Source organism: Argiope bruennichi, chromosome 10, assembly GCF_947563725.1.
Source record: "Argiope bruennichi chromosome 10, qqArgBrue1.1, whole genome shotgun sequence".
Lineage (NCBI taxonomy): Eukaryota > Metazoa > Arthropoda > Arachnida > Araneae > Araneidae > Argiope > Argiope bruennichi.
The window spans coordinates 3,744,967-3,766,205 of record NC_079160.1 but is presented as its reverse complement, the minus strand read 5'-3'; the positions used below and the strand labels follow the sequence as shown (position 1 = coordinate 3,766,205).

The 21,239-nt window shown below is 31.6% G+C and overlaps 1 protein-coding gene across 18 annotated transcripts in view; it reads left to right on the top strand.

Annotated features, from left to right (window-relative positions):
• The window catches only part of LOC129989335 (ankyrin-2-like), a 284,123-nt gene that overhangs the window by 128,960 nt on the left and 133,924 nt on the right, over positions 1–21,239 (top strand). For 17 of the 18 annotated variants that reach the window (XM_056097811.1, XM_056097812.1, XM_056097809.1 and 14 more), the window contains exons 2-7: positions 11,417–11,518; positions 13,510–13,608; positions 16,604–16,801; positions 17,936–18,121; positions 20,814–20,912; positions 21,064–21,162. In XM_056097811.1, the coding sequence (XP_055953786.1) occupies positions 11,417–11,518; positions 13,510–13,608; positions 16,604–16,801; positions 17,936–18,121; positions 20,814–20,912; positions 21,064–21,162 (783 nt within the window). Of the gene's footprint in view, positions 1–1,267; positions 1,456–11,416; positions 11,519–13,509; positions 13,609–16,603; positions 16,802–17,935; positions 18,122–20,813; positions 20,913–21,063; positions 21,163–21,239 lie in introns of those variants that run through there. The other variant, XM_056097807.1, reaches the window with a different exon arrangement.

Genomic DNA, 21,239 nt, shown 5'->3' with positions numbered 1-21,239 from the left:
TTGCCATCTAAACATTTCAAAACAGCGTGTTTAGAGGTCTTTAGTATGTAAATGCCGCGGTTAATCTGAGCAACGTTTTGTGATTTTTAAGTACTCTTTCTTTTGGTCTTTACATTATTTAGAACTTTTAGTCTTTAAACATATTTATTAATTTATTCTACTTATAAATATATCTTGTAAATATCCATCGCTTTTATAAAATAATTTTTTTATATGTTATAATAAAAAAAAGTTAGAAAAAAATGTCTCTATCTGATTATATGAGTGCCCTTTTTTCGGCTTTTGAGAATATACGAAATAATGACTTGTTTCGCTACTGGAAGCAAAAAGCAATGAACTTTTCTGCACTATAGAAGTTTAGTAAAAATGAAATTCGTTTGTGAAAATGTAGTAGTCACAGTACGCATTTCTCAGAACAGCCGTTCGTTGTATATTTCGAATTCATTGAGGAAAACTCTGCTGCGGTATCTTTTCATTGACTGGCTTTCCTCGACGTCTCAATGGCAAGGAGAGTGTAAGAAGAAGTTAACCATCGAAAGCGTTCTTCCTCATACCTTGTACAGTTTTCAAGTAAAGTGAAAGAAATGGAGTATTCGTCCGACTGGAACGGAAATTTGATACGGATCTGCAAGTGGGCCGCGAGACCAAATTTCAACAATTTAAGTGGCTGCTCTTCGCATTCATGCACCCCGAATATACGAACGCTCAAGCGGGCCGAGTTTGTATGTTTTTCTCCAAAATCTGTACAAGGTATGAGGAAGGTATGAGGAAGGTACAAGGTACCACTGCCCATAAGCTAAATGCCACCCCTCTCCCTGTTTCCGTTCTTAATGATCGTGCCCGAGAACGTAGATACAAACAGGCCTTCTTGTTCATAATTGGGCAGAAATTTCTAATTTGTAAAATACCAGTCACTTCATTTCATCCATACAGCTTCTAGCGGTTCTGAGTCGTTATTTTCCCAGACAGACGAGCATCATTTGAAAAATAGGTATTTTCGGATATCTGAAACTTCTCGAGGTCAAATGTTTTGACGACTGTCATACTTTCTCGCCGTGTATTCGGTTGCGAGAAAGCAAAAAGATGCCGTCGAGGTGTGTACTATATTTGATCTGCCACTCTGGCGCCCGTCTGCACTCCGCAACAAGAAGCTGCGCATGCTCATCGCTTCCCAATCAATATTGCCGTCTCATACAGACTACTGCAGACACGTTGTGATACGAGAAAACGCGTGATTTGTCCCTGCGAGACGATTCCCCCTACTCTATGCAAAAGTAAATAAACCGATACAAGTGACAATTCCTTGCATTCCGGCGAATTTCTTTAGGAATTTCTTCTCCCGTTTTTTTCCCCCTCCAGTCCGATTCCACGATCGAAATTAATCCGATGGGCATGACTCCCCGTCCACTGTGAGTCATTTCCTCAGCCATGGTCCACGAAGGAGAGCATCAGCAGGTATTTCCCAGTCCATTCGTTTCTACTTCGCGCTATTTTCGACTTTGTCATCTGCTTGATTTGAACATTCAAATCTCTTGCAATGAAATGGTTATAATGTTGGTAAAGTGCACCATTCCATTTTTTCACTGACTGTTCGATTGTTTCAGGAAATGACTAGTCATGTCAGTTTAAACGCAGCATTCACACTCTGATTTAGCCTATTAGTGTACTATTCCCAGTTTAAGTATGAAATAGTCAACGCGGTTCACCTTGCTTGTTAGTTTTTGTTATAATATTTCGAAATGTAGAACGATTCTAAAAGTTTCAAATTCAAAAAAAGTGGTTTGGGAAATTAAAATGCTTGTGTAAAACGCAGTAAGTATGCAGAAATTATATTTGCTTTAGAAACAATGTTCTACAAAATTACAAGCGCCATTTGAGTTATCTCAATTATAACAAATGATTTTATCGTGTCTTTGTATAAATGACTTTTGTATCATTCAGTTGTACTATCTATTATACTATGTTATCTAATGACAGTGGCTCGTTATTTTATAGAATAATTAGCGTAAGTTGAGAATTTGCTAGTACCTAGAAAGTGAAGAATGTATTGATTTGCATCTCTCGTGGCTGGATCATTTACAGCGTGAAATAAATGAGTGATACATTTTAACGAAACATCTGCACTATTATTCAAGAGCATACTTTTATAAACAATGAGTAAATAATATTTTATCATGACTTGTGTCATACGACCTTTTTGTATTCTACTTGGATTTTTCTAATTCCTCAAATTTCTTGATAGACATAATGCTAACAAAACCGACCTGTGCGTCATTCGAATTTTTGTGCGACTAAAATTTTTATTTTAGCTTTGTCATATTTGAATCATTCATATTCTTCCTTACTTAAAACTTTCTAAACAAAAATATATTTTACACTTTTATTCAACTTTTTTGTATTTGCAAAGAAGGTTTTTTTAAATTTTTTTTTATTCATGCGTCATTTTTGTTTTCTACTTTATTCTGGATTTGCTGGCGTTCTGAACACTTGCATGTTCTCGAAGACAATTCTTTTTTATAACCTTAAAATTTAACTCACCATAATCATACAATTTAAGTAAATTTTGATGCCTTACGAATTGCGTCATGTGATTGCGAATTTGAACAAAAAAATCGGATTACAAGATTTCATGATAACTTTTACTTTCATTTTAATTACAGTACTTTGTCAAGTGGAAACGAGAAAAAAAATCTTTAACCCAAACCACATTCTGAATGAATGAGTCCATTTAAATTTTCTGCATAAATGTTATAGTGATTTCAAAGCTACTTGCACTAATACAAAGTAAACTGTCATCTTACATTATTTTTTAAAATTACTTACTGTTTATTTATCAATTACTTATTGTTTATTTAAGGAGTTGAAATCAAATTTTTATTGTCTCTTTTATCATAAAACTGTCTATTTCACTTGCGTTCATTTTAAGACTTGATTTTTCATATTTCAAATTTTTGTTGTGGTCTGTTATATAGTTACCTCTATAGTTTATGCCAGTTTGGGAATGTTAAGGGCGGCCTTTTTTCTTATCCTGCAATGTTGATTAGCTAGATGTAAACCACATTTGAGAAAATGAATTATTATTATTTTATAACAATATGAATGAGCTATAAATGAAACAATATTATATTGATGTAAATAATATAATTATTTTTCTGCTATGCAGAGCATACTTTTTATGTCGTTCTTACATATAAATCACGTATTGTTTCTGTATGAACAATTCCATCAATATTTTGGCATTTTTTTTAAAGTTCTAACTTTTTGACATTTTAGATCTTTCAGCTGCAAAAAATTTCTAAAAATTCAGCATTTTCTAAAACCGTTTTGCTTCATTTTTTTTTCATTATTTTCGTATAAGAATGCATTTAGAAAAAAACTAAGTACTATTCAATTTCATTTAAAAGTTAACTTTTTGGAAATATTTTTATGCATGCGTCAAGAATTTTATTTGAGATTTTTTTTTTGTTTTCTCTTGAACTAAAATTGCTTTCATATTTCTAAAAAATTGTTAAATGTAAAATGCATGCCCGCATTTATTTTTATATATAACAAGAATCCATATTTTGAATTTTTTTTAATTTCCTTAAAAAATAACACATATGAGATATTTTAAATACATTTAAATTTGAGAAACACTTCATTTTCAGATAAATTCGTCAAAATGTAGTTTCTTCTGTGCAGCCATTTATTTAAAATAACAACTCATTTCCTCCGCATACTATCATTATTTTGGGGTAAAAGTTAAATTTAATATATTTTGTTTGTTTTAGATTGTTTTATTATATTCAAACCATCTTAAATCTGCTATTCAAAGGACTTCTTTTAATGGACTAAGTGAAAAGTTGTATATTTCATTCGGAAAATTCCTCCCTTTGTTTGTTATTTTTCCGATCAAGCTGTATTTCAAAATAAGTATTTTGGAGTTGATCTCACCAGTGCATATTTCAAGAAGCGACTATCTCACATTTACAACTATCATTCGTTAGATCAAAAAATTTTAAGGCATATTACATAGAGAGAATATTTTAATTATATATATTTTATCTTTAAGGACAACAGTATTTACATATTTGATTCGATATTTTTTAATATCGATTATGAATGAAAAACCTCTACGAACCCTAATCTGTATTCGCTTGACATTTGAGCAGAACCATTATTCAATGTAGTCATAAATCTCGACATCGATCCGATTTTGGTTATTTGTTGCAGAGCAGACAGAGTATGGCTGATTTTCCTTTCATTTATGAGATGAAATGCTTCATCTCATAAATGAGGGCCAGAGAACGAAAATGGCAATTTTTGTAGGCTATTTCATTTGTGAGAGTCGCAAAATAAATAAATAGATTGCAAATTTTGCTTTTTATCAACTCACTGAGGCGTTTAAGAACTTTAAAACAGAAAGAAAAGACGATTCGAACACCCTAGTGTAAGCTTGTTTCGCTTGTCTTTATATAACTTTTAAAAGCTTATTCTTATTAAAACGGTGAAATCGTGCACAAAAGAAATGCATTTAATATCGCTGTAACGTGCTTGTGCATAAAGGCAAGAACTAATACAATAAACAATATTGTAGTAAATTATAATTAAAAATATTTTTATACTGCTAATTTAACTTAAAGGGAAAGTTGTATGGAATTTTACTTAGTATTCCTTAAGAGCTAATTTTTAAAAAAATTTAATTCAACGTAAAAAAGAGTTTTGTGTCATAATATGCTTTGAAGTTGTTGGAGAAGGATGTTAATATGTATTTCGTTAAATTTATGACTAGAATTCTATTAAAAAGTTTGAAAAATTCTAATATCCTCTTATTACCCAAGAGCTGAGTAATTGCCGAGTTTTTAAGTGTTGGGTATTCAAGGGTTTGCCTTGAAGAATAACTTGAACAAACATTCTGGAATTTGTAAAGAGTATCTAGCGCATAAACATAAGCATATTCATTAAAAAAGAAGAAGAAGAAAAAAGCGATCGCTTTTGCTTTTTTACTTTTAAGTTTTCTTTTGCTGTTAGATGTTATATAAATGAAGCCAGTTTCTAAAGTATTATTATCTTTTGGTATTGTTGATAACTTAAACTTACTTGAAAATTTCTACAAATGTAAGTGGAGAAAAGCTCCCATCTTTCCTTGAGACTAATTACAGAAAAAATAAACTCTTATGGAAACAGGAAATATAATTTTTGAAAGGACGTTGCTAATTTTACTAAAGTACGTTCACATTCACACTGCTTACAATTTAAAAGAAGGTGTTTTATTTATTTTTTTTTTTAAATTTTTAACCCAATTTGGAACATTTTGATCATAGTTTGTTTGACAGTTACTCTTTATTATTTCGGCTGTTTTTATAAAATATAATATACGAATAATTTTTATTGCAATAAAACTTTAATTCAGATACAAATGCGATTTCCAGAATGAATAAAAAAAATTAATAAAAAATGTACACACTATTTCTTGCAAATGGCTTTGCGGCCTACTAACAGGCAACTGCCAAGTTGACTTTCACGGGTAAGAATAAGGCTATTTTGAGAAAAGCAAGAAACATCATTCATGGCTGTCGAAGCCCTGATGTGGACAGCCGTGACTTGTCCAAAGACCTCTCGATGCAATAATTGCTCCTTGCAAAGGCCCTTCTCAACATGACTAAATCTCCAGGATCAGATGGAATTTTTGGCCAAATGCTTGAAAACCTTTGCCACCAAGGGAAACAATGATACTTGATATTATAAATCTCTCTAAGAAAACTGGACGTATTTCATCTGAGTGGAAAAGGATCACTGTAATCCCTCTTATGAAAACTGGCGAAAAGGCTTGGGATCCTAAGGATTTCAGACCAATTGTACTGACTAGTACAGCTTGCAAAATTATGGTGAAAAGGATTTTAAATAGAATTCAATTCTATCTGGACAGTAAGAATCTAATGCCACGCGAACAGTTTGGCTACAGAAAGGGCCATAGCACCATTGATCAAGTCTTTTTTTTTTTTTTTTTGCTAAAACATTAGGGACGCACAAAATATCAAGCCTACCCATCACACAATTGCTGCTCTCTTAGATCTCACAAAAGCGTTTGATTGAGCGTGGAAGCACAAGTTGCTGATAAACCTGCATGACACTTTCAACATTTGTGGCAACACCTTGGCGTGGATCTCGGACTTTTTACATCATAGATCCATCGTATCCATAAGACCTTCTCTGATCGAGTTGAGCTTGGACAGGGCGTCCTTCAGGGCTGAGTCCTTAGCTCAATGCTCCTCTCTTTATATATAGCAGGTATAGAGAAATTACCTCTCACTGGTGTGAGAGTTGGCTTGTTTGCAGACGACATCTTCTCTGGGTTCTGGTACCAATTTAATTGAAATGGAGAGTAATCTTAACAACACTCTTTCTGAATTGTCAAACTTTCTTCAGAATTTAAGCTCAGTTTCAATCCGGCCAAGTTCATTGCCACCTTTTTTATCTTCAACAAAAGTTTATACAATTACCAGCCAAAATTGAAGATGGACAATCAGGATCTTACTTACCAAAAGCATCGGAAGCATTATTCTAGATACAGAATGGACAAATAACAAGCACATCGAACATATCGTCTCAAAGGGCAGAAAAAGATTAAATATTCTTAAATACATTGCGGGCAAAGACTGGGGAGCCGACGCTGTTACTCTAAGAAATATGTATTTCTTAGAGTAATAATAAATGCCTTATATGTATGTTTATTAATCCCATCTTGGAGTATGGTTTTCCAGTCTATTGTTGCACCTCAGCCACCAACTTGTACAAATTGGAGAGAGTTCAATTCAGCGCTGCTAGAATTATAACGGACTGAGACGTAGTTGCCCCAGAGAAATTGTTCTCTATGAGGCTCTCCTCAACCTCTCCAAACCAGAAGAAAAACCAACCTTATTAAATATTTTAACAGACTCTCTAGTTATGGTCAACACAATAAAACCTCCGTTTACCTAAATAACTAGTGTTCAAATCAAAGACTTAAGAAAAACAGTCCCTTCAACCATGCCTAACTTATGCGTTTGTCTTATGGTGATGTTGAGCTTCACTCCTAAAGATCTTGTTTGAGTCCCTCAGAAGGACTCCCCAAAATTCATTTTCACTTTGACTTTTCTATCCAGGTCACCAAAAGTGACTTGATTTCAAATCATCTTAGACAGCTGGCCTTGGAGATCATTGATGAGATCCCAGATAATGCCATAAAAATTTTTACGGACAGAGTGGATGATCACGCTGTTAGTGGCATCTATATTGAGAAACCAAAGAATAAATTGTCTATATGCCTCCGAAATCCTGATTTATCATCTGTCTTCAAGAGCGAATTAATCGCAATTGAACACGGCCTTGAAGCTATTCTCAATGAAAATGACTTCGGGGACCTCTGTATCCTTTCGGATAGTCGTAGCTCCTTTCAACACCTCCACAATTGGATCACAGTCGGAGATCAAACAAGTATTTGTATCCATCTCAAGATCAGGCTTATTTCAGAGTCCCATGATGTTCATTTTCAATGGATTCCTTCGCAAGTTGACATTTACGGCAATGGGAGGGCAGATAGCTTGACCAAAGAGAGCTGCAGCCTCTCTAGTTCTTCCTCTTCAGCTCTCACCTTTTTAGAACATCGATCCATAGTTGATGCTGAACTTTCAAGGGAGTGGAAGAGTCCTCCTAGCTATCACTGGTATGTGGGCGAAGAGCCGGGCTCTTCGTTTGCTCTCAATTGTAACAGAGCCTCTCGAACGACAATATCCAGATTGGCAAGCAGTCACACTAAAAGTCACTCTTTTCTAGAGGGCAGAAAGACCTTTGCAATTTTCTCTAAATGCCAAGTTCAGTAAGCCTCTGCCGAGCGCATCCTGGACTGTTTGGACCTTTCCAGAGAAGACATATACTCATCCCGACTTCTGATTCTCGACTTTCTCCGGGTCAACGGTCAAATGGTCCTTGTCTGACTTTGTCAGGCAGCTGGAAGATAAGCCACAACAACAACACTATTTCTCTCCTTTTTTCACGCACACAATAAGAAGAAATTTCTATACAAAAAAGTTTTTTAGAGTTGAAAATATTACTATATTACGTGTATTTTCACTAGCTAGGAGTGGAAAGGAGGAGAAGGACACTAGCAGAGGAAATTTTCCCTCAACTTCTCCATAAAAGTTACGCTAATTTTCTAATTCTAAATATTCTGCATTTGCAACGCTACTTTTCTCCTTCTTAGTAATCTGTGAAGTTACAGAAAGTAACAAATGCTGGCTCTGAGAAATTCCTATAGATTTTTAACAAAAGATAAAAGGAGGAGTCAGAAAGATTCCACCTAAATAGAGTTCTGTCTGTCTAAATAGAATATCGAAATACCACTTAAATGGAGTTTGTTTACTATTCGTGAATTTTTTTGTGAGTGTGTGTGGTCAATATTAGTGGAATTCCTTTTAGTCAAAAATTTGATGGAAACATACCTTTTACATATCTCAACAGGAAATGTGAGAATATCGTTCTTATTTAAACTTATATCTAGAGCAAGGAAATGGTTGTGCAGACAGATTTCTTGAAATAGATATGGTCTAAAATATGGCATTTCCAATTTTAAGTTCCTCTAATAAAAGTTAATTAACTATTTAACGTTTTTTCTTTTGTCTTTTAAGACAGGTCAACATAATTCTGAAAATATGCTTTTGAATTTAGGGAGATCTGAAATCCATATCACGACTTTGAATTTTTTTTTCGCCGAATTCTTTTCTTAAGACTCTGTGCATAAGACAGTAAAAAATCGGAGTTTATTTCTTCGGAAGTACGTTAAATATTCTGAGCAGATGTCGGCTCTTATTTTCATTCCGTTCCACGCAGTGTATTCGGTATTGTAGCAGAAAGTCGCATTGGCTCAAGCAACGAACTATAAAAGTGTAGTTTGTTCGAATCATAACATTTTTCAGTTTTTTCCCTCTAATTTCTTATGTACGAGATTTGCAATGACAAAATATTGCATTTGTCACCAAATCGCCAATACCGTGCCCTTAAGGGTAGCTCTGAAATTTTCGTTGACATTTCAATGGGTGAAATTAAATCATCTTTTTTATATGTGATTTCATTATTTTCAACTGAAATGCCAATAACAATATTTTTCTTTTTATAAGCTGGCGAATATATATTTCAACTTGCGAGTTATAAAGAATGCCGAGGGATGTTCAGAAGTAGAAGCGTGCCTCTAAATAGAAACTTCGCTGCTTCAAAGTGTTTCAAAGAGCTGTGTGATATGAGCTCATCTGTTTTATTGCAACCATCTCGATTGGTTTTTCCCCAGCCAGCGACTGGGTTGATTTTTTTTCTATTTTATCAGTCGTCAGTCTCTTTCTTGAGCAGTTTATTTTGTTGCAAGTAAATAGTAGTCGAATGTTTTCAGATAAATGTTGTATTATATACATAAAATAAAATCTCTTGATTTCAGAATCCAAATTAATTTTATAATTTTTATCTCAAATGAGCCCATGTCAATTTCATTCTAAGTAGATCTCCTGATCCAATTCTCATTTTTTATTTCATTATTTCTAACACACAACAAAATTACTGACTCCAACACCTTGAGCGAAGGGATAAAAATCGTTTCTCAAAGACTGATTCCCACGTCCAAGTCGACGCCTTGCAAAGAAATCCTTATCAGAATCTCACAGTAAAATCATTGAAGGGACTCTCTCTTTATTTTGGTGTCTGGAGACATATTATGTACAAGAGGACGCATTGTCTAAGCGTTTTTCTTTCCTGTTCATAACATGCCTCCCGTGTAAAATAAATGAAGCTCATTCCAAATGTTTCTTTTTGGTCACGCATCTACAAAATTATGTTTGTTTATAACATGACAGTGCTGCAATAATAGTTAAAACTCTACTTTTGTGTTGTGTTTGAAAGTTTACTCTTACTTACAACAACGATAACATTCTCATAAAGATGTACTTAATTTTGCGCATGCATATGTGTTTTATTATCAAATATTTAATTAAGTATATTAATGTATTAAATATTTCCTGTCAATATAAATCCGGAAACTAAGTAAAGGAAAGCATTGTTATTTTATTGTAAAAAAAATATTTAAAGATGTTTTTTAAAATGTTTTGAACTTAGAGGGAAAAAATTCTTTGGCATTGAAACAAGTAATATTGAAAAACGTATTTTTTGAATTTTAAAATAATTTATTAATAGTTTTTGTACAATAATTTGCTCCAAAGTTATAAAGAGAAAGCGATAAAATTTAATTAATTTTTCAGTCAATGTCTAATTAAAATTTCGAAAAGTTATTTTCTTATTGGACACTTTCTATACAAATTTCGGTATTCTGATTCGAATGGTCTGTCCTAAAGAATATTTCCCCTCACGCTTGTCATAAGATGCAGTTGACTAATAATACATCAACCTATAAACATTTTCATGTTCATTTCATCTAATAATGAATGAATGCTGCTCAATTTTTGATATGAGCAAAAACTCATATTTAACTCAGATAATAAAGTCGATTTTTTTCTGTCTCTATCATCATTAGACTGATGATTGATATTTGTGTTTAATAATATTTAGTTTAAATTTTATAAGTAAAACTTATACGGAACTTTCGCACATTCTCTCATAAATGATTTAATCATTTGTTGAAATTAAATGCTGAGTTAGATATCAACACGAAAGAGTGAAGGCAGTGAAGTGAGTGGACGCACTGACGAGTATTCTTTGCGTACACGAACTGGAGAGATAACAGCCGGATTAATACAGATGATGCCATGGGACATAATCTATTTTAATATTTTAGTTCAAATTCTTCATTTATTCTCCTGTTCCTTGAATTGCTTATGCATGTAGTGTTAAAATATTATCCATATTTCTAATTTATTTCAATATTTCGTAGTTGAAATGAAGTTTAAAATTTCCCCCCTTAATTGTTTTTTTTAAATGAACACTTGATAACGAGTGATAAATTAAGACTTAAGATACTCATTTTGCAGTTTATTTTTAAGTTTCATTATGTATTTGTTGTGTACAAAGTGCACTATGCATTTTTTAATTAAAATTATTTGTTTATTTATTGATATTATTATCTTAATGATAATAATAGTGATGTTATTTATTAATATTACCAATAGTTTACTTATTAATCATACTATATTATTTATTTAAACCGTTAAAGTTTAAAAAGTCTTTATCGTCTTACTTCAAGTCTTTACTATCGGTTTTAGCTCAAAAGTTGTGTTTCTATTGCTGGAGTTTTCAGAAACAGTTTTTCTTATATCTTTCTCAAACAGTTTCATGTTTTGGAATAAATTGACTATGTATTGCAAATAATTGTGTCTGTGTGACATGCTGTAACCATGCATTTATGAATATTTCATTGATAGATGTATACATGTATTAAGACGCACTTTCTTTTTCTTCACAGACGGATGGCAACGCAAGTTTTCTGCGAGCTGCAAGAGCTGGAAATGTGGAAAAGATAATCGAGCATCTGAAGGGGAATATCGACATCAACACAAGCAATGCGGTGAGATAATCAGTCCGTTCCGAAATATTTTTGTTAATGGATTTATCAAAACGCTTTCATTCTACAGTTTGGAAAAATATCGTAGTTGCATAGTATTTTTATTTGCCCATTCACCAAGCAGTGATATCTGTTTAGTTGCTATTATCTAATAAATAATAATACATTTTTATATACGATTTATTTTTCATACTTTTTGAAAATATAAATAGATAAAGGGACCGAAACGGCATCAAATGAAACTATTCTTGTTCATATTTTCTTATTTATCCTATCGCTTCCTAGCAGCATTTGTGTCACATTTTAAATAAGGGTTTATTCCAATTGACCTTGGCGAATAAATGGGAACACTTTTGTTGCTATTATTGTACACACTCAGCATCTTTTTACTAAGCTGAGAGACAAGGCGAATACTTGTAAAAATGTTTCTTATGACGTTAATAATAGAAAGGGCATTTTTTTCTTGTTATTTGTATATTAAAATATTTTTTAAGGTTGTGTGTCATTTAGCTCTAAATAATTTCAGAAAAATTCCTTTAGCTTTAAATAGTTTAATTTAATTAGTAAATAAATAAGAAATCAAAATGTTTCATTGTATTTAGCTATAAGAAAATGAAACATGTAGCCTTATGTGTCATCGGAAACCTTAGCAAGAGCCCGGCTCTTTTAAAAGCTAGGAATGATACATATGCATGACAAATAATAAGTAATAAAATTATAAATAAGGAATTTGACATTAAGAGGTCAAATGATTTATAAGCTTTCAATTTTTTTTTCAATCCTTCTTTAGAAAGCTAGGAATAGCGTATAAGTATCATAAATAATAATAATAATAATAATAAATTTGACTTGTTTAACCACATTAAAATATAAGAACATTAGAAATGATGAAAAAGAAATGAAATCGAAAGATACTACATGAATCGAAAGGAAGAGGGGTGCTGTTTTTTTAATTACACACGTTTGTTAATCTGATAATTAAATGTGAACCATATTTTTATTCAAAGCGAGATTCTTTTTTATATATAATTTTGTTGAATCCACCTGAGTTGCAGGCGCATTATGTAAAGACACTTCAACATCCGCAGCGTTTATCAGAATATAAATGATTCAACCAGATTTTTAGTTTATTTTTCCCATAATCCATCAACAATGCATCTTGGGAATGCATTTAGTCTTCTATCCAAAGAGTGTATCCATTCATAAAAGGAAAAAATAACTTTTTATTTTTCCCTACCTGCTTTGCATTTATAATAAGCTTTTTTCCGAAATACGAGGTGCCCATAGATGCAGATTTTGTAATTCTGAGTTGCGGTCAAAGGGCGAGATGGTACAAACCTTTCTAAGCATACACAAACTTTTGATGGTGCGTGACTCTAGATAGATTTCACCCTCTGGCTGCGGAATTCTTTAAAATAACTACTTAGATGCGATGTTTGCAAATAAGCTCAAATATTTTTCAAAGAAAATGAACTGATACTATATGTTACACTATAATAACATAATGTGATAAAAATCTGTAATCGTAAAAATAAACACTCTAAACAGCGAAAAACGCGGGATGCAGCAGAAAAAGGATTGATTGCCAGTAGCGGGATACACAGCTGGAGGATTAACGTGCCTCCAGCCCATATATCTCTCTATATCTCGGATCTATATATATATAGTTGCAAAACTTAGATTTTAATACCATATTATCTCGGCCTTCACATTCTTATGTGTTTTTTAAATTTGTATGTATTCTTGATGACAATTTAATATATATCTTCGAAATTGAATTATCATCTGATTGATCCGTATAAGTAACTTTTGATTCCGTATCTTTGGTCCACTCGGTAGTGTGAGTGAAAAAAAAAATTGATTATTTAATATTTATAATAATAAATAAAAGAGTAAGCAATACAAAGTAATTAAAATTATATTAAAAGATGAGTTTTGCTTTATAGTAAATTTATTAAAAAGTATTTTGGTAGTAAATGCATTTTCACTTTCAGAATGGGTTGAATGCTTTGCACCTCGCATCTAAGGAAGGAAACGTGAATGTTGTGACTGAACTTCTGAAGAGAGGCGCCAACGTCAATGCTGCCACGAAGGTAAAGCGTTTTTGATGACTTTTCTATCTTTCAGTTATCAGATCCGTTTGTCAGATGATAGCACCTAAAATACTATGCCTGCGTGAGAAATAGCGTAGTGTTTAGGTAGAGTAAGCAATCATAAAATTACGTTTTGAAAAATAACTATATATTTGGCATTTAATTATAAAAATTAAAGATTAAGATATTATGAATAAAAAAGAACGTGAAAACTAAGAGGTGATCAATATGGGATATATAATTTCTACGCCTGATGAAGGGTTAATAAAAAGATTGAAATTAAGTAGTTGAGAAAAATTATTAAGTTTCGTTCGTTATGCCTGAAATACGTTAATTGGAAGCTGTATATAGCTGATGTTGTAAAAAAAAGTTCAAAAATTATCGTTATGTCATGACAGGAGGGATACAATTTTGTTCGTAAGCTTGCAGTTTCATGGAACTTCAGATATCAAAATGAACTAACATAGATGCAATGGCGTAGTGACGGGTGAAAAAAGGAATTATAGTTGCCCGAGAGTCATTATTCAGAGGCCTCATTTAGCCGAAGCCATTGTCAAAGTGAGGGTGAAGCAATCATATTATGCCCCAGGCACTGCTGACCATCACAGATGGCAACAGTGTGCAGGTAAATTGAGAAGTGGCTGCCGTCCAATTTTTTAAACTTCAAAGCCTTTATGAGAGAATTAACGTTGCTTTTCAAAGCAGTCTAGGGAAATAGATTTAATAAAATGGGTCAGAAGTGCAGATTCCATAAATGCTACCAAAAGCAATCAGATTTTATTTCGTCAAATGCAATTCAAGACGTATGAAACCATGCAAAATTCAAACTATGTATTCATTTATGGTTCAACCTGTTTGATTCATTATTGGTGTGACTATGGCAATCATCTAGAATACCAGTACGTTGCTGCCACTCTCTGAAAATCTTATCATTGTTTATTAAATTAATTCTCCCGTTTAGTTGATTTGTGGTTAACTGTAATTACTCTAGTATCGTTTTTCTGCTCTTAACTTGAAGATGGTTAAATGTTGCACATTGAATTGAACAATGGTTATAGATTTGCATTTGCATTTTTTTATTTGGGTAACTACATTACACCACAGTCAAAGATGTTGGCGACACATTTCAGTGATCAATACCATTTCATTATTATTAAAATTGTTGCTAATTAAGAAGGTAAGACATACGCTTAATAACAAGAAACAAACAAATCCGTTTCGTGCATCTGTATTCCGGAACTGCAACATCGCGAGTGTTTTTCAATATATAAATATTGAAATCTAGCAACTACCTAACATAATTCCTTTATGAGACTTTAATGTCACCAGAAATGTTGAGCATAAGGACAAATTATATTCATTGAACAAAGAAAATTTTCCCAAGTACTCCGTTTTAAGTCAGTATCAATTACCATTATTGTTCACATATAGTAATGAGGCGTATTCGGATGGTTGATTGGTTGATGCAAGACCCATATTTGGCAATGTTGCGCCAAACTTATGGGGCATATTCAGATTGGAGGTACACTACCGGCATTGTAAGAAGTAATGATTTAAAGAATTTGCTCTGAAAAGCAAATTTCACGGTCTGGAATTTGTAAATGAGTTAAAAAATTACTGATAATATAAAAATTAATAAAAAATATTGTTCTATAACAATTTTTGCAATTATACATTTATATTTATTTCGGCATAAATTTCATGAATTTCTTTTTCGTTCAATTATAAGTATAAACAAGAGTAAGGATTCTAAAAAAGTGTACTTAAAAATTCTTTTTAAAATTGTCTTTATTAAAATTGACCAAATCTTTTATATTTCAATCAAGGTCGGAAAAGATTAAAATTAGAAATTTATCTAATATTTATCAGGGATAGAAATTCAGCAATTCACTTAACTTCACTTGTTTCATGATTTCATAGATGGCATTTTGAAATGAATTTTTCACTGTTCTGATTGAATAAAATTTTGAAAATATGTACACTAGTGTAATTTCAATGATATTATTTTATTAGATAATAATTATCATTTAATTATTTAAATTCATTAAATGATTAAGTTACGCATTTCAAGTACGATTTAGTTATGCATCAAATCAAAAATCCGTTTATTATTATTAATTAATAATTAGATTATTCAAAATTAATTAGAAACGGTAAAATTCAAATTATGCCACGACTGCGCAGCGTAATGTAATATAAGCTACAATGCACGAGCGCCATGGAAAGCTGGTGTAAATGATACTTAAAGGAATAAACGTGCACTGCATTCTTGAACTTATTCACAGTACTCTAATTTGAATCAAATTTAAAATATAATATACAAAGAATGAAAAATAAAAGTAGACGAATTATTTATGATATTTATACTACATCAATATAAAGGAATGCCAAAATTTATGAAATTCTATAGAAACTCAAACTATTGGATAGATTTTCTTCACTTTTTTGTCTCCGTAACATGAAGACGATTGAATGACAATTTAATGCCATTCAGTGTATTTTTTATTGTACAGAACTTACATATATATATATATATATTTATAGAATCTATTGTATGTATTGCAATTTTTTGTTAATTAAGAATTCCATTAAACTCTTTTCACTTCATTTAAGATAAAAAGAAGCCCTCTTCATTGTTGAATTGTTCTGAACTTTCTTTACATTTTTTAAAAACCAAGTGCTTGTGAAATAGTCTTTGATCTACTACCAATTTTTGGATAATTCGACAGTCACATCATAAAAACGTACCATCCAGTAGTACAATGTCTCCCTAATATGACATTTTTTTTTTTTGTTTTGCAAAATTTTTGTAATTTGTGAATAAGAAATTTCAAAATATATAATTTATTATAGATGCAAATAAAAAAAGTGCTGAAAACTATCACTTATTGCAGCGTCCTTAAGTCCGAAGTGAAATTTTGTGTTCGTGTTGTGAAGCTGATCAAAAATTAGAATGTGATTTTATGATTTTTATAAGTGTGTTTTCCTCTTACAGAAAGGCAACACTGCTCTCCATATCGCTTCCCTTGCTGGTCAGGAGGAAGTTGTGAAAGTTCTCGTTCAGGCAGGCGCCAACGTGAATGCTCAGTCTCAGAATGGCTTCACTCCTTTGTATATGGCAGCTCAAGAAAATCACGACTCCGTGGTCTCGTTCCTTCTGGCTAATGGGGCGAACCAAAGCCTAGCAACTGAGGTAATCTCTTAGGGAGTTTGACAAAATTTTGTTCCTGGTTGCTTAAATACTGATTCAGTGCTTTTTTATTAGTAAATTGCCAAGCAAAAACTGATTCCATACTATTCTACTCGCACTTGTCAGGCATATACTGATTCCATATTATTCTACTAGCGAATGGCTGTGATAGATGTTTTATAGTTTACTTAGCACAAACTATCGTGCAATCTTTGCCAAAGTTAAATGCGGGCTCTTCCGTTAGCATGGCAACAAATATCACCAACCCAAATATAGGCGATTTTTGACAACCTCTTATGGAATGGTACCTTTAAATCTACCTAGACCGAACATTTTAAAAATTTAGTATTCAAATTTGTTTGCGAAAAGCTTACATATCGAAGATAAATTTTTTGACCGAGAACTGTAGTATTTTTCTTTATTCTATTGTATCACCAGTATTTTTAATTATTTAAAATGAAATATTTAATCTTTTGTAGGTTGGAAAAAAATATACCGTTCTTTTCCAACCATTTCCAAAATTTAACGAAAAATTAAATGATGTGACATTTATTGAATAATACTTAAATACATTTTAATTTTAGAAAATAGAGTATTGTTTTATGATTCTAACAGAAGGCATTTATAAAAGTCAGAAAAGATTAAAATTAGAAATATATCTATTAATCAGGGACATAAATTCAATTTTCACTTAGTTTCACTTTTTTCGTGATTTCATAGATGGTATTTTGAAATAAATTTTTCACTGTTCTGATTGAGTGAAATTTTGAAAATGTGTACACTAGTGTCATTTCGATTATATTATTTTATTCGATCATAATTATCATTTAATTATTTAATTTCTTTAAATTACGATTCCTTGGCGTTCCATCTAATTCTGAATTTGAGAAAAAAAATGTTTATAATAATGAATGACATCCTAAAAACTATAAAGTAGAAAATAAATGCAATAAAAGTCCTTCTTTTTGAATGCATTTAAAATAACGTGTTTTTAATGACTCTTTTTATAAATTTATTTTGTTGTCATTTAATTTTTCAACATATCATTCTTTTTATTCTAAAATGGTGTAAATTGTTCATCTTGAACATTTTTTTATTCGCTTCTACTACATGATTTCTCTGTATGATTTTTTGCAGGATGGTTTCACCCCGTTAGCCGTGGCACTGCAACAAGGCCACGACAAAGTGGTTGCGGTTCTGCTGGAGAACGACACGAAAGGGAGGGTGAGGCTCCCTGCTTTGCACATCGCGGCGAAGAAAGACGACTGCAAGGCGGCGACATTGTTGCTCCAGAGTGATCATAATCCTGACGTCACATCCAAGGTACGGTATTTATCATTTAGATTGAACATTATTTATGGGAGATGCTTTTTTTTCCATTTCAATCGAATTCCTTCAATTATTAAATTAAAGGTCAGATTTTGAATCGATTTTTGATATGCTTTATTTTTCGCTGCGACATTGTATTGTAACCGAGCATCATTCGTTCCCGAATCTCACTCGCTAAGCGAAACAATTGTTTTTTCTTTAGTAATCCATGTGGAATGGGACAATGCATGCCAATCTGTGAAAAAAAACCCTTTCCAAAATTAATAATAATGCAATCTATTATTATTATTATTTTACATTTTGTTTCGCTTACTGTGTGAACCACTCATTGTGCCATGAGCTCGTCAAGCAAGATCTGCTTGATTATTAAGGATTGCAGCAATCATTTTTCATTCCGCATAATTTAAGGATAAGAATTCCTTAAAACAAGACTTTTCATTCGAACCTTTATGTTTTCCCATGCCGCTAAAAACTTAAAAACTGCTATTTGCCCTATTTTTGATTAAAATCATGCCTGGTTCACTAATGAGAATCTCAAAAATCCGCTGAATTTAGAACGCATGGGATTTTTTCGTTGTTCAAATACATTTCGTGTCCAATTTTCCTGTTTCTCCTTTGGATACTTCACAGTGAGCTGAGTTGCTTTGCATGCCCAATTTCAGTTGTGATAATAATTTGGATTGACCTAAATGCATTTTGAAGATTTTAAATGAAATCTTTCATCAGTAATAAAAATAATTGAAGACTTCAAACTAAAATGTATTAGATTTTAACAATTTATGAAATCCTAATACTTCCAAGAAACAAGTTTTGCATTAACGAAATTTAAAAAATACAAAACTAATGTATATACAAGTAAAAAAATGAAAATAAAGTCAAACAAACTTTTTTCTTAGAACCCCCACCCCCATCATCATTTGAATATTATGGCATATTTTCCCTTCTGACAAGCAATATTCCATAGCATTTTTTCATTCATTTTTTCGATTGTTTTTTTCATTTTTTTATCCCATTCATGTGTATGTAATAATTTCATACGAGTTACATTTTAAAAATAATTTCTTAATCGTTCATACTCTATCTTCAATGTAACTTAAACTTCTTAGTTGCTCGAGCTTGCCGTTTCCCCACAAACACAAAATACCGGAGTCTACAAATTCCTTCTGAAATTGTAAAAGGTCGATTTTTTTTTCTCACGCCATCTTTTTCATCCCTTTCGCTTACTTTCTCGGTTCGCAGTGCTGCTCTCGGACAAATAAATCTTGACGAAATCTGAAAATTGAACTATGTCCATGAAAGGATAAAGAATAAAAAGCGTTAAAAGACCCCGTGACTGCTTCTTCCATTCACGTTTTACATTTATATATTTAGTACATTGCATAAATAATTAATTAATTGGTATTTTTTAAGCTCGTTTTTCATTTTAGTACTTTTAATACTTTGATATTATATTTATAAGGCCTTTTTATTTTTTATAAATTTTGCACAATTAGGTAGAATTTTCAAATTTAATTACTTATTATATGTATATAAAATATAAAATAATTTATATCGTAATTGTTTTATGAAAAGTATTAAATTTTAATCTTGTCAGAAAATTATATTGTTTCTTGAAATGATTTATATGTTTCATTTGCTATTTTAAACTTTTATTCGATGTGCATATAGAATGAATTTTGAAAAAAAAAAATGTTATAACATGGTGAAAAGAAAATTTTATCTCTGAAAAACTTTGATGCACGAAATGATATGCGAAAGAAGCTTTTGCAATCTTAGTCACATTATTTATTTAGTGAAGAGGCAATTCAACTTCTTATTTTATATTGGAGATTGTTTTAAGAAATTCATACTAAAAATTTCTTTTCAGTGATGCATTAGTTATACTAAATAAACATACAAACTCAAAGATCAAATTACAGTGTAAAACATGCAGATAATAATTCATTAAAAAATGCTTAAGTATTTCTTGCATCTATTGGTATATTGATTTGGTGCTATAGAATGTCGAATTAAATTTATTCTTTTAACGAGGGAAAGAGATAGACTTCAATATACTGAATGTTACAAATTATTTGATTCCAAAATGTTTGAAAATATCAAAACAATAATTGTTTTCGTTTTGATTTCAAATTTTCTGTTTTCTTTTGATTTTTTCTTGCACTACATGTTCTTACTGCGATTAAATTGGATTGTAAGGGGGCATCTCTTTATGTTGGAAGTCCTTTGATAATTAAACTGTCATTAACTATAGAAGCATTTTCTAATGAAAGTACTTCAAAAGTACTTTGGGATGTTTATTGATTCTTTGTAAAATTGCTAGTTTATTTTAAAGAATATTATAATTAAAAAGGAATTAAATGTGATACAACAGTTTTTATATTTTGTAAATTATAATAATATTTAATATAAATTATATTCATCTGCCGTTTTAACCAAAGTGTCTACTACGTCCTAAAAACCTTATGTTCGTGTTATAGGAATTCACATCACACTTACAGGAAGCAACTTTCCGTATTGGTGTTACCATTATTTAAAACATTCAAATTCCTCATATATAATAAATTTTATTATTTGTGAAGAAATCAGCCAAATTCTTCTGTATTTATATCTATTTGATTTTATTTTTCAAATAGCTTACTTTAAATTGCAGATAATCATTCTGCTAAGTCGACTTCTCTCTTTTCAGAGTGGTTTTACACCTTTACATATAGCTGCTCATTATGGCAATGAGAATATCGCCAAAATTCTTTTAAACAAGGGAGCTGACGTCAACTATGCTGCAAAGGTACGTGAAGTATGAATTTTCTTTTTGAGCACACGATATCAAAATCTTTCTTAAAATGTATTTGTCTATTTGGTTGTTATTATATATCATGCTATTAAGTTTTAAGAAAAGCGTTCAGAAATAAATATTGATTTTTTAAACATGATTTCAGCATCAAATCACTCCTCTCCATGTTGCTTCTAAATGGGGTAAAATGAATATGGTCGTCTTACTGCTTGAAAACGGGGCCAACATTGAGGCAGCAACAAGGGTAAGTTGTTTCCTTCTTTTGCTTTTATCAGCGCTTGTGTTTGGAAGCGCAGCGACAATGTGTTCATTGCATAATCG